General features: G+C 36.0%; 1 protein-coding gene across 8 annotated transcripts in view; it reads right to left on the bottom strand.

The window, feature by feature from the left end:
- The window catches only part of ADD3 (adducin 3), a 127,672-nt gene that overhangs the window by 21,413 nt on the left and 91,862 nt on the right, over positions 1 to 14,397 (bottom strand). For all 8 annotated transcript variants that reach the window (XM_065923292.1, XM_065923297.1, XM_065923290.1 and 5 more), the window contains one exon: positions 8,072 to 8,295. In XM_065923292.1, the coding sequence (XP_065779364.1) occupies positions 8,072 to 8,266 (195 nt within the window). In that variant the 5' untranslated portion in view covers positions 8,267 to 8,295. The remainder of the gene's footprint in view (positions 1 to 8,071; positions 8,296 to 14,397) is intronic.

Here is a 14,397-nt window from a genome sequence, read left to right as displayed (position 1 = left end):
TGTTTTTTCCTTCTAAATAAATTGAAAGTTTGTGGCCACCCTGTGCAGAGCAAGTCTAACAGTGCCATTTATCCAACAGCATTATTTTAAAATTAAGGTATGTACATTTTTTTTTTAAGACACAATGCTCTTGGACACTTAATAGAATATAATATAAACATAACTTTTGCATGCACTGGGAGACAGACTCTGTGTGACTCACTTTATTGCAATGTTTGTTTTACTGCAGTGGTCTGCAACTGAAGCTGAAATGCCTCTTAGGTGTGTCTGCGCGGCTAGTAAGGCGGCAGGTGTGCCGTGATCAGAAGCACGAGCAAACCCCGGGCTAGATTAGAGCTTTAGGTCATAGTGAGAGATAAAGCAAGAAAAATCATATAGCAGATCTTGGAGTACCAAAACTCGCCCTCTTACAGCTAGGAATTCTCCCATCAAAGCAGAATAAGAAACTCACTTTTAAGTAGGGCAGCAAGATCACATGCTGGGCTTCTGAAGTCAGATTAAACCAACAATTCCCTAGGGTCTCTGTTAGAGGAGTCAGGTTAAAAGATCAAACGACACACACACATATGTGGTTTTACAGCATAAACCATCTTCCTTCTCACATAGAGACCAGAGAAGAGGAGATATTGGGGGTTGTTACACCCTGAAGACATGAACGCGAATGAGGCAGAAAGCCAACGGAGTGATAGATTCTTTAAGGCCTTCAAATGCCAAAATACAGTCTAATGAATGATGATTCTAATCTTCAAAGTGTTGTCACGAAAGCATAAAACTGCTTTACATTAGCAGTATTGTATTTAACCCCATGTACATACATTTCCATAAAACAGTCATCTACTCTGTGCTAGGCACTGCACGATACGCTTCATGTTATTTAACTGTCAAAATCACCATGTGAGGTCCATCTTTCCCAACAAGGAAAGAGAAGCTCAAGTTAAGTGAGTTTCCTAATGTCACAGTGCGATTAAGTGGTGGTGAGCCCAGATCCAAAACAAGCACTATATGCACGTACAAAAAATTGATACAAAGAGATTAAAACTAGAAATGATGAAAAATCGGCTGACTTCTAACTTAGGTCACAACAGTCTGGTACTCCAGGATCGCTACAATCTGTTAGGTTAGTTTTTGGCTGTATCTCCCATTACTACCTCATGCTCTGATCCACAACATGTACTTTTCTATCCTTGCTCACTATATTTCATCAAAGGGAAAAGCTGGCTTCTACTGTTCCTCTACCAGATGAATTCTTACCCTTTATACTCAACACTCATTTTATTTTTATTTTATTTTATTTTTTTGAAAAATTTTGCCTAAGATTTTATTTGTTTCTTTATTTTTTTTATTTTTTTTTTATTTTTCAGTGGGTTTTGTCATACATTGATGTGAATCAGCCATAGAGTTACACGAATTCCCCATCCCGGTCTCCCATCCCACCTCCCTCTCCACCCGATTCCTCTGGATCTTCCCAGCCCAACAGGCCCGAGCACTTGACTCATGCCTCCCACCTAGGCTGGTGGTCTGTTTCACCACAGATAATATACATGCTGTTCTTTCGAAACATCCCACCCTCCCCTTCTCCCACAGAGTTCAAAAGTCTGTTCTGTACTTCTGCGTCTCTTCTTCTGCCCTGCATATAGGGCCATTGTTACCATCTTTCTAAATTCCGTATATATGTCAACACTCATTTTAAATGCCACATTCTCCTTGAAGTCTCTCCTTTAATCACCACTGTTAGGAGGGATCTCCGTATTTCTTCTCTTCCCACTCCACTTTGAATTCTTTTAACATTTGCCTATACTGCATTTAGGGTACTTATCAGGACTGTGATTTATTTTTCCTACTCTACTATACAGTTAAATATCTGATGGCTGGGACTGTGTTTTTCATATTTCTAGAGAATCCCTGAGTGGCTAGTTCAGTGCTGAATTATTATAGTTGATAAGTTAGAGCTTCTTTTCTTTGTATTTTCCTAGATATAAGGAAAGAGAGCAAAGAATCTGATCTCATCTTAATTGAGTTAATGATAGGAAAGATCCATTTCACAGGTGATTAGCACTGGAATCTGAGGCTCTAGAAAACAGTCTTATCAGTCTGTCACTTGAATGAGAAATTTCTCCTATGTTATTAGGCCTGTCCATCATCTAAGGGAAGAAATTCCTTTTTTTTTTTATACTAAGAAGTGAATCTTCACAGAAAGTTATAAATTTTTGAAAAAGTCATTTAATTCTTCAACTCAAACAAAATCCTACTTGAAAACTTGGTCTGTCCCCAGAACATTACAGTTGGGATAGCTCTCTCGGCAAACACATGTCCAAAAAAACGTGGTTTAAAAAAAAAAATCACTAGGTGAAAAACAAAATGTTTAAGTTAGAGAGAGGGTGACTTTAAAGGCTTTTCTGAATCTCATACTGTTTTATTTGTATATCTCCTGTCAGTTAAGGGACTGATCCTGTAATTCTGAATTCATAAATGTATGGATAAAAATAAACTTGTAAAAACATAAAGGATTCAAGAGATTTGAGATTCACGTAAGGTAGGAGTATAGAGTATACACATGTGATGGTGGTTTAGTCACTCAGTCATGTTCGCCTCTTGCGACCCCATGGACTATATGTAGCCCACTAGGTTCCTCTGTCCATGGGGTTCTCCAAGCAAGAATAATGAAGTGGGTGGCCATCTCCTTCTCCAGTGGATCTTCCTGACCCAGGGATTGAACCCGGGTCTCCTGCACTGCAGGTAGTTTCTTTACCAACTGAGCTACCAGGTATACACACATTCATGTATATTATAAAGCAAAAGTAGGAGTAATGTGAAATATCAGATCTTAAGTCTTCTGCAGCTAAAATCAGAATTGTCAGAAGAAAATGGTAATAAATGAAAGAATTTTTATTTTTAAATCACAGAAAAGAACCTATTTTATAAAAGAAACTAATGATGCAATAGTTTTGGTTAAGGCTAAAAAAAAAATTACACGGACTGACCTATAAGTAATGTCTAACTTACAAAAATCAGGTTAACAGAATACTGATAAATCTCAGAGCTGGATTTTAAATACCCACATCTGGGTGTTGTACCTCATAATAATTACTAGAAAGAAAAACTGGAGCAAAAAGGAAAACAGATTACAGACTTGCTGCTCCCAGGGCACCCTGCAATTATGTTATTAGATCTCTCCTCAAGTGGAATTAGGAGCATAACAAACTTACTTAGAATTTCTCCATTAAGAAATGTATTCATTTGGAAATAGATTACCACTGGTCCTGTTGAAAGGAGAAAAAACACATAAACCAAATTTTCTTCTGGATGATCTTTCTCGTATATCTACGTGTAATTAATATAAAGCTAAAGATTAGAATAATATCTTTTCTAAAAGCTGGCATTTTAATAAAATTGCAAACAAAGTTAATAAAGAATATTTCCATTTGAAACTTCCAAAGTGACCAGATAAATCATGGTAATTCTGACCTATTTTAACTAAGGTGACCTGTTAAAAAATTTTAGGCCTTAATTATAGAGACAGGAAATTTTTTTTTTTTTTTTTTTTGGAGACAGGAAATTTTAACATGAATATGACTTTGAAGTTTCTCCTATCTTTAAAATAAGTCTGAAGCATTACACGCTGCCCTGTTATTAAGAAACGTTAGTGTGTCTCAGGATCTACTGTCTAGGACGTGGAATTCTCTGCTCAGTGTTATGCGGCAGCCTGGGTGGGAGTCTGGGGGAGAGTGGACACGTGTACGTATGGCTGAGTCCCTTCGCTGCACGCCCAAAACTATCACAGCGTTGTGAATCGACTATGCTGCTGCTAAGTCACTTCAGGTTAATCAGCTATATCCCAACACAAAATGAAAAGTTAAAAGAAAAGGCACTAGTGTGCCATGGGCCTGAGCAACCAACACCTACACTGCTGTTGTCCTATCTTTCAGAGTAACATTACACACGTCTCTCAACAAGTCTAATTGCTTTGACAGTGATATGACTTTAAGAACTTTCATTCTTTTCCTGAAACTTGCCAACTGTCTTTCATTTAAGCAGTACAGTTCACTAGGAACTTACTGGACAACATTCAAGTGTTTAATGACTCAAAGTCCATTTAGCCATTCATATATCCATTCATCCAAGTATTCAGAATTTACTAAATATCTACAACATTCTGAAGTTTTCAACTTACATGTTTCTTTAACTTTGATGAGGCCCATCATTAAATTCTAACCATCTGCCCTGGATACTTCATTCTTAGACAAGAGCAATCATATATATGTCTCCAAAGACATATATACAAGGAGTATATTGGGCAAAGAAAACTTGTAGATTCTCTTGAGTGCATTAACAAAATCTCTAAATAAGTTTAATCACCAGCACTTAATTTCTAAGATAAATACTTCATTAAAATTAAAAAAAACCATGTCAAAAGGCCATGAAATTTCTAGAAAGAAACAATATTTGAAGTTGAGATGAGACAAATTGCTCTTCTCCTATTTTCTCAGCTCAAGGCAGTAAGGCATTGTGTTTGTCAACCAAATTCACAGACACCAAAATGTCTTATGATTTGAAACTCCTCTTGAGCAAGAGAATTTGAAGAAGAATAAAACACACGTGGAACTTTCTCGTAGTTATTGAATGCTTTATGCCTAGCAGGAAAGGGTATAAGTTTGCAGTTTAAATTCAGATCCTGCTATTTAACCAAGGGTATAAAAACTTCTGCAAGTTATTTAATGGCTCTAAGTTTCAGTTTATTCATCAGGAAACTAGGGGACAGTAATACTTCTTTGACTGAGTTGTTTTGAGGATTAAATAGGATTCAATACTTAATAGTTGCCTGGTACACAGTAAGCAGTTATTTAAAAAAAAAGTATTATACTTTGCTTTTATTAGTTTCTTTCCTGATTTACTTTCTTCCCAAATGAACTCAGCATTTCAAATAGAAAACTTACAATTTGTTTCTTACAACATGTACTAGTAATACCTTTGATTTTGATCTTCATTGGTTATGGGTTTTGTCTAAGAGAATGAACCTCAATATTCACAGGAGACACATAAAGTTTTTAAGAAAATTATATTCACAGAAACATTACAGGCTTGGACTTAAAGAAACAAAGAGAGTACAAAAAGAAAAGAGGTCTTTGAACTCTAAAACCTCCACAAGAAGGAAGCAGGGTGAGAAAAATACACAGCTACAAACATAGGCTACTTTTTAAGGAAAAGGAACAGTAATTCAGAGAATGGAACCAAAAACCCAGAGGGCAGAGCCAAGAGCCAGGGAGACTCATTTCTACTAAGTAGAAGGACTGAGTTCTTATCAAGCGAACTTTCAAACATTGGCCCAGATGGATTTTAGAATTGCTATGAACCAGGCTCCTCTGTCCTCAATCCTTCTCCCTTTTTGAACAGGAATGTCAGCAGTTAGCTTTGGGTGTGTCCCACCACTGAATGGGTGTGAGGGCACTTCTCAGGTCTACAGATTGAGAGGAACTAAATTTAAGGAATTTCACTTGAGGCAGATCACCTATATCTGGACCAGATTTAGAAGCCAATTCAGGCTAATGTTGTAATGGGATGAAACTTTTGCACAGGTAGTAGGAGATGGTGAGTGCATTTTGCACGTGGGAGGAAGGCAGATAAATTATGGCAGACTGTGGTGCTTTTAAAATAAATTGTGATCAGAGAGTGGACAATCCTCCCTTCCAAAGGTGGAGCTTCATTCCTCTCGAGTATGAGCTGAACTTAGCGACTCACTTCTTAACTAACAAATATGGCAGAAGTATTGTGTGAAATGTCTGAGATTAGGTCATAAAAGGCACTGCAGGCCCCTCTTTGCTCTGAGATACTTCCCCATGGGGAGAGCACTCAAACAGCCTCAGTAAAGGTCCATGTGGCAAAAAACTGCAGCCTTTTGCCAACAGCCAGGTAAGTGACCCATCTTAAAAGAGTGGAAACCTCCACCCCAGTCAAGCCTTCAGATGCAGCAGCCCTGACAGATACCTCATGAGAGACCCACTCAGCTAAGCTGCTCCTGAATTCCTGACTCACAGAAATGATGAGATAATAAAACCTTGTTGTTTGAAGCTGCTAAGTTTTGTTTTTTAGTAATACAGTCCACCATACATCATTTCCTTTGGTGAAAAGTTTGTTGTATTAAAAGAAATTTGAAAGCCATGTGCTAAAACATGGCAGAAAGACAAAATGTATATACTTTTCCAAGTCTTTCACAAACAAGATTTTAAATTCACTAGCAAAGAACTAGGGAAAAAAATGACCTATCCACAATTCTTTTAAATCTTCTTTTGTACAAAAAGAAAATTCTTTTGTTTCCTTCTGGGCTGAAAATTATCATTCTTTGTCATATAAACATGGAAATGACAATCTATATACCCGCCCTTTACCATTCTTTCATTAAGTTCCCCAAGGCATAAGTAAAATTGGTATTTTAAAGTCAATCTTACAGTGGCAATACACAAGTAAAAAAAAAAGAAAAAATTAGGTAATCTCAGTTATGTTGTTTTAGTTTAGTGGAAAAATTATTTTTAAAAAACCCTGGCATAAAAATGTAATTTGGTACTTTTTCCTTTAAAGCTTTACTTAGAATTGAACGATTCTCTTTGAAGCACTACCCAAAGAAATCTTGGTATTTAATCTTGAACAAAATCTGAACTTCATCTCATTCTTTCAGTTACTTTATCCTATATGCTACCATAATTCTTTGGCTAATTAGTTAGTTCTTCAAAGTGGAGTTTGCCCTTCAAGTATTTATAAACACAGAAACTTGTTTGCATAAAATAAGGCACTGAACATTTACTCTCTCATGATAAGTGAAGTGAAGTCGCTCAGTCGTGTCCAACTCTTTACGACGCCATGGACTGTAGCCCACCAGGCTCCTGCATCCATGGGGATTCTCCAGGCAAGAATACTGGAATGGGTTGCCATTTCCTTCTCCAGGGGATCTTCCCGACTCAAGGATTGAACCCAGGTCTCCTGCATTGCAGGCTTTAACCTCTGAGCCACCCAAATTTTCTGGTTAATCTCCTTTCCATTAGAAAAGGTTTCTTTAAGGGTTTATTTAAAGGATAGCTTTATATTTAAGCTATACTTGAATTCCTGAAAGCCTGCACTGCTTTTATAACTTCTATTTGCTTTTATCTAGGCCACTGATACAGGAGAATTAGTCAGGAATGGAATTCCCCTTTGGCTTTGGACTCAGTCTCTGTGATTAAATCCACAAGGGCACAACAAAAATGACTTACCAGGGCCACCTCAGGCAGTTCTATGTCTTGGTGCTTATTTTAGTACCTAAGTTGGAAATCTAATACAACCCTATCCTGGGCATTGTGTGTCTATGTATGATGAACTCTATCTTAAGGGGCCCATGATCTTCATTATACATACAGTTATGAATTCAATTTGCATGTTAAATCAAGTTGATCACTCATTTTCCAACACTTACACGTGACCTTTACAATTCCACTAAAGGTGTATAGGAAACTCAAATCAATTGAACATGATTTACAAAGTCTGGATATTACTATGCAGACAGAATTTTCAGCTTGAGTTAAGGTTAGAATCTACGTTTAATCCAGTTACTTTGGCGTGCATGCACGTATGTGCACCTACATTAGGTGCATGGAATATTAAGCTGCCAAATGACAGATATCTTCATAAACCTTAAGTCTTCCTATGATTGTCAAGATACCCAAAGGAAGAAAACATGCGCATGGGGTGTATCTAACTCATTTCTTGGTTCCTAACTCTTCACTCATGCCTTTCTTTTCTTTACAGATATTCAGTCTGAAATGGGAATCCTTGAATTTAGCAGCATCTTTTGTTTCCCTGTAATGAAACATTACACTCAAAAATCACATAAGAAAAGTTACCACCAAGATGATGCTAGTTTATTATTAAAGTGATGCAAATTAAATTTATAAACTAGGTGCTTATTTTGCCTCTGAAAGATTGGGGACAACCAGCCCCCTTCCTACACCACTCTTCTAACCCAAAAGCAGATACCTCTGACCTCACTGTATCATGGTTTCCAAAGAGTAAAAAACATGAATGCTTCTGAATCATTTTGACTCACCGGACTTTGCAAGATCTGAGTAACTCGTTTCCTCTGCTCCATCATATTGAAGTCTTGTCGCAGATCAGGAGACATGTTTCTCTCCCTTATGTATTCTGGGTCATTTTCATTGATGCGGTCAAAATACCTCTCTTTGTGAGGCATGCTGGGAGGAGGAGGAGTAGTGACCACGCCTTGGCTAGCATCTGAACTCATGCTTCCCGTCTGCCGACTCTCCTTGTTATCTGCATTAATAAATACAAAGTGGGACAATCATATTAATAATAAATTCATTATTAAATTCGAATTTTACACTGGTCATGCAGAACTGTTACCCTGTAACGGTGGCCATTTTCTTTAAAAAGCAGCTTTTCAAAAAATATTAGGATACTTTTTTTTATTAGGGTTAAAATAGATATAATGTTAAATTGTAGATTGAATATTTTCAGAGCTAGAGAAATTTGTGGTTCAATTACAATAATGTCATCAACTGCCAAACAGATTTTTTAAAGAAGCAATAATCAAAATATCCAAAAGTAAAATGCCACATCTAAGACAGCAAAATTTCATCATTAGTGATTACTGTTAGTGGAGATTCTCTTTTCTCTCTTACTCATGCTTTTATGTTAGACCAAACTCGAGCCATATTTAACAACCACTGTATTTTATAGTGAATGTAGCTTATTAACTTAAGAGAAACAGCTGTAAGTTTTTCAAATGATTCAGTAAATTTTAGGTAAAATGCAGGAATTATTAAGGCTGCCAAACTATATAACTTTAACAGATAGTATTTTAAATCCAGTGAGAAACAATAAAAAGCTATTCAGAAACCACAGGAACAGCTGATTAATTTAATGATTACTGACAGGATAATCATTGGTTTTATGCCAGGGAAACATTCATTTGGGCTTTGCTACAAGTGAGCATGTAATCAATCAACAGTAGATAGACTAATAGGACAGTCATTCAACATCCATCCCCCAGCCCCAGGCTGTGATGGCTTGTATTAGAAGTTGAGGAAGCCATCTAACCTGGTACTTCTCAAATTGTCTATGGTGAAGAACTTTCTCCAATTTGCTGTGGACTAGTATTTTTGTAAAATACAAAATAATGCACTCAGATGTCAAGGCAATGTCAAACTACAAGAAGTTTCTAAATACTTATTATCATATTTTGTCTGCAGACTGGCACCGGATCCTGGACCACACTTAGAACATCACTGACCTAGCGAGAGGTACAGTCACTGCACACTAAAGGAATGCTTCCTCTCACTTTTAGATGTGATGCAGCACAACCATGAGAAAAGGACACCACTGATTAGTGTACCCCTTTACCTAGTTGTTCTTTTGAACTGAATATAGAAAGTGCAAAAATGTGCAACAAGGAAGAAGAAAAGGAAACAATTTTTAAAAAGGAATTGTAAAGACAGTTTTGTGTAGCAAAATTTTCTCTGCAGGTGGTAACAAATGCAATCTGTTCAACATAAATGACTGGGTAACAGAAAAAAACATTCTCACTACAAATGGTATTTAACTGATTATTTGCCTGTAAGAAGAATCACTTCATAATAAGGGAAGTTAAATGCAGAACAGTTTCTAGATAGATCCAGAAGGGAAAAGGCAAGGGCTACCTTTTTCTTAGGGATCTGAATCCCTGATATAGACCAAAGATACCGGATCTCATCTCCTGAACACAATTAACAGCTGGTGAGGTTTCTGTATTTGTCTCTAATAATAGTCTTCTCTGATAGAATTCACTTCTAAAGCTGCCTTGACCCAACTTAGCCCAGGTAAACTCACTGTAAGATATTAAAAACTCTTGCATTAATTCTGGTCCTGGAAATGTAAACTTATTTTGTTAAAGATAAATTTTTGCAAAACATGCTAAAACTGATTTCTTTTACTTGAAAACATCAATCTGATGTGCAACATTCTACAAGCTACCTGAATTGTTCTAGTATACAACTCCTCAAATTCATAAAATATGGTTAAAATACTTTACATCACATGGTTTTAATGAAATTCTAATCTGATCACTAGAAAGGAACTTATTAGTATCAGTGAAAGAAATGTAAAAAATAAGCTTTTCTATAATTGAATCTTCCACATCCTAATTCATTAATTTAAAAATTGGAAGAAAACACTAAAGAATGGATATCTGTTCATTATATGTGTCCTCCACAGGAAAAATAGGGTTGTTTCTTTTTCTTTTTAATATAACATTCACTACTAATGGAATGACCCTGGCCATATTATACTTTTCCAAAAATTAGCTTTTGCTACACTGTTATCAGATTGACATTAACCTATAGTATTTTTCATCATCCTGCTATTATCCAAAAATGTGGTGCACAGAGCACCTATCACAAGAAACTTTTTCATACCCATTTGAGTTATCAGCAGTCTAAAGGTCTAACCGATCTCTGGAACCTAGTTTTCTTAGAAGTTGTTTGTAACAAGGCCATTTGAACTCCTTAAAATAGTTTATAGCTAGCAGATAAAAACTCCAAGGAGAAAGTTTTTAGAGAAACAAACAAACTCACATATAATGGTAAATGTCATGCTGCCTTGGCCAAGTACAGACTAAGTGGGTACTCAATAAATGCGACATCAATTAACAAAGAAATCAATTCTCTTTAGTTTACCACACTAGGCCACTGACTATGAATAAGCCATTTTTAAAAAAGAAATCCCATAAATGTTGCCTTTAGTTGGATTTTAACCTATTCCTCAACCCCTAAAGCACTATTTAGCCTAATGGAGGAACAGAGATAGATAATAAGCCTATGTCTAACTGAATTTGCTGACGCTTATAAACTAATTTTACTAAAAACACAGCAAAAAGCAAGGAACCGTGGTAGTAGATTTATTTTGTTGTCCCAGCACTGGTTTAAGAAACTGATAATAGGAACACTGATAAGTAAAAGCTTAAGAGTTTAAAGAACTCCTGATGAACGCATTTTTAGATGAGGGAGGTAAAAAGGAAAGTACATCTAACCACTCATTTTAGTAATAAAAGAACATATTATATATGTGTTAACACTTTATATAGTTTATACTATGCTCTTACAACTTTCTATCTTATTCCATCTTTGCAACTACACAATGAGATAGAGATTAATAATCTAGAGATTCCATGGATTAAATATCCTACCAAAAATCCCACTATTAATGTCAGATAATATTCAAAGCCACAGTTTCCATCTCCTAGTCCACTTTACAATGAAACATATCATAAAACACAAGAGGGCTAAAATTTTGAGACTTTTAGTCTACATTCTGTCCTAAATATTAGGCAACTGAGAATATACAGAATCTGTCAAAATTAAGGAAATGATACCAAAAACGGGAAATAAGATTAGAAATGACTCAAAACACTCAGATCTTTTTAAAACTTCAAAAGCTCAGACTTCTGGTTGCCAAGGGGGAGAGGGGCGGGGGAGTGATGGATTAGAACTTTGGGATTAGCAGATGCAAACTATTATATGTAGAATGGACAAACAGTAAGATCCTACTGAATAGCACAGGGACTATATACAGTATCCTATGAGGAACCACAATGAGAAAGAACAATAAGAAGAATGTATATACATGTGTAACTGAATCACTTTGCTTAGCAGTAGAAATTAACACACACTGTAAATCAACTACACGTCAACAAAATAAATTTTTTTAAAAAAGTTCATTATTTACCATGGCTTTTTAATAAAAGAAGTTTCAAAGTTTTATGTACTTGGAGTAAGGATTGGGAATTAACAAGGATATAGAAATAAAGAATAAGGGCAGTAGTCTGTCATGCAGGTGCTCTTCTATACCCAGATGCTCAACAAAAGTTTTACACAGATTTTTAAGCCAATCATAAGCAACAACTGATTATCTGCAATTTTACAGACTACGGACAGAACTGCTATTTCAAGCCTGGAAAAAACCTAGGATCCACAAGGTTATCTGAAATAAACAGAATTCAGGAAAAAAAAAAAGAGAGAGAGAGAAGCCTTCAGCATCATACACAATAGCCAAGACATGGAAACAACCTTTGTGTCCATCCAGAGAGATGGACGGATAGAGAAGATGTGACATACACAGTGAAATTATTCAGCCATAAAAAGGTGATTCTGCCACTCGCAACTACATGCATGGGCCTTTATGGTCTTATGCTAAGTGAAATAAGTCAGATAAAGACAAATGTGGTATGATCTCACTTACATGAAGAGTCTAAAAACATCAGACTTACAGAGAGTAGAATGATGGTTGCCAAGGGCTGAAGGGTGGGGGAAATGGGGAAGTACGGGTCAAAGTACAACATTCAGTTGTACATTAAAAACAAAGTACATTCAGTTATAAGTTCCAGGGACCTAAGGTACAGTAGGATGACTATAATTAACAATATCATATGATATATTCGAAAACTGCTATGAAAGTACAACTTTAATGTTTTCACCATAACAACAACAAAGTAAGTAATGTGAGGTAAGACTGCTGTTAGCTTACCATATTATGGCAAGTATTTCACTATACATGTATCAAATCATCACACTGTACACCTTAAACATGTACACTGTCAATTATATTTCGATTATATAGTTACCCACAGGACACATGTCACCAAATACCTTTCTGGAAGATTATGATACCAATGTTAAAGACTAAATAATTTTTACTCAACCTAATACATTTTGCTCAAAATTAAATGATTTCTATGCTTAGCGAGAACTCCTAAATTAGTCTGAAATAATGATAAACAGGCCACAGTTAAATAACTTGCTATAAATAAGTATTTATCAGGTCCTTCTTTCCTTCAACAAGTATCTACTGAGCATCTACTATGTTCCAGGCCTTATACCAGAGGTATTGGTGGACGGTTCAGTCAAATCCTCTGAGAGCTCTGAGAGTAGTTCAGAGGTTTCTATAACCCAGTGAAAAGGATTCTACCCAGAATAAGGGGAAGCTTCCTAGAGAACATGACATTTTCTCACACTAAGGAGGGTAAAAGCCTAGGCAAACAGCAACGTGTCAGGGAATAAAGTTAGCAATGGAATAAACAGCGCATCAAACAGACAGCAAAGCAATTGTTTGAAGATTTGGTTAAAAATCATTCCTGCAGGTAAATTAAATCATTTAACATCGATTATTTTTATAATAAAGTTACATGACTTTTGAAGAAACAGGTGAATTTCATGCTTGCTTAGAAAGCAGTGCAAGCTTACAGACTAAGAAAGCAAGCAAAGAAGTGATTCCTACCATTTCTCAGCACTTTGTACACAGTATGAAGTGAAAAAAAGGGTTCCAAAGTGAAAGCTTTAAAGAAGTATTAGTAATCAGTACTTCTTAATGCATATACTCTACTCACCTTCACTAAAAAGTTGACCCAGAAGTTTTCTCACAGTATTTTGTAACAAAGTTCAATGGTTTTACTAAGACTAGGAAATCAAGCCCATGTAACCCACTCATGTTAAACTATTCTTTTCTGGGAGCTGGGGGATAAAGTAAGGAAAATAATAATAATAGGCCTTTAAAGACAGCAGTTAAGTTGTCTTCTTTAAATAAAAGTTTTCTCCTCAAGCTAGTTTTAGGAGTAAGATTTTAGGTCCTTGAACTTAAAAAAAAAAAAAAAACTAACAATTTATATGCAACATATGTAAAATGGCCCGTTTTATGAATCTGAAGCTGATTTTTCTCAATTTGTTTAAGTTCCTGAGTCAGAAATGTCACAGAAAATACAGGCAAGTCCATTTAAATGGGGTGTGAACACTTTCCCACACCTTTGTGTCAGTCTTGCCTGACTAGAGCCTATATTCCATTCTACCAAGAGTTATCTTCTTAAAGTCCATCTTTTAATTTGATCTGATTGTCTTTCTTAGAACCTTAAATGGCTTCCTGTCATCCATGGGATAAAACCCTTTATGGACTACTTGTTTTATCTTTTCCTCATCACCTCTATGTTTCTTTCATAGAAAATACAATTGCTTTGTCTGTAACAGAAATATCCAAGCCTCAACTTTCACAAATATAAAGAAAACTCCAATAAAACCCACCATACTATCCTTACAGGCTCGCATTACAAATTCTTTTGCTTTTCTTCACAATTAATGTGTATATACAGAAACTCTAGGGATAGGGATTCTCCGAAAGCTTTAAAATAATTCTGTTACTAATGGCCCTTGCAAGATAGCCTTTTCAAAAAATAGTGAAGAAACTGTACACCCATAGGCAAAGGAAGAAAAAGAAAAAGAAAACCTCAACCTGAGTCTTGTTCAGTCGCTCAGTCTTGTCCAACTTCTTTGCAACCTCATGAACTGCAGCACGCCAGGCTTCTCTGTCCTTCACTATCTCCCTGAGTTTGTTGAA

Source organism: Muntiacus reevesi, chromosome 2 (genome assembly GCF_963930625.1).
Source record: "Muntiacus reevesi chromosome 2, mMunRee1.1, whole genome shotgun sequence".
NCBI classification, from domain to species: domain Eukaryota; kingdom Metazoa; phylum Chordata; class Mammalia; order Artiodactyla; family Cervidae; genus Muntiacus; species Muntiacus reevesi.
Note: the sequence above shows the minus strand (reverse complement) of the source record. Positions and strands in the feature narration are given on the sequence as shown.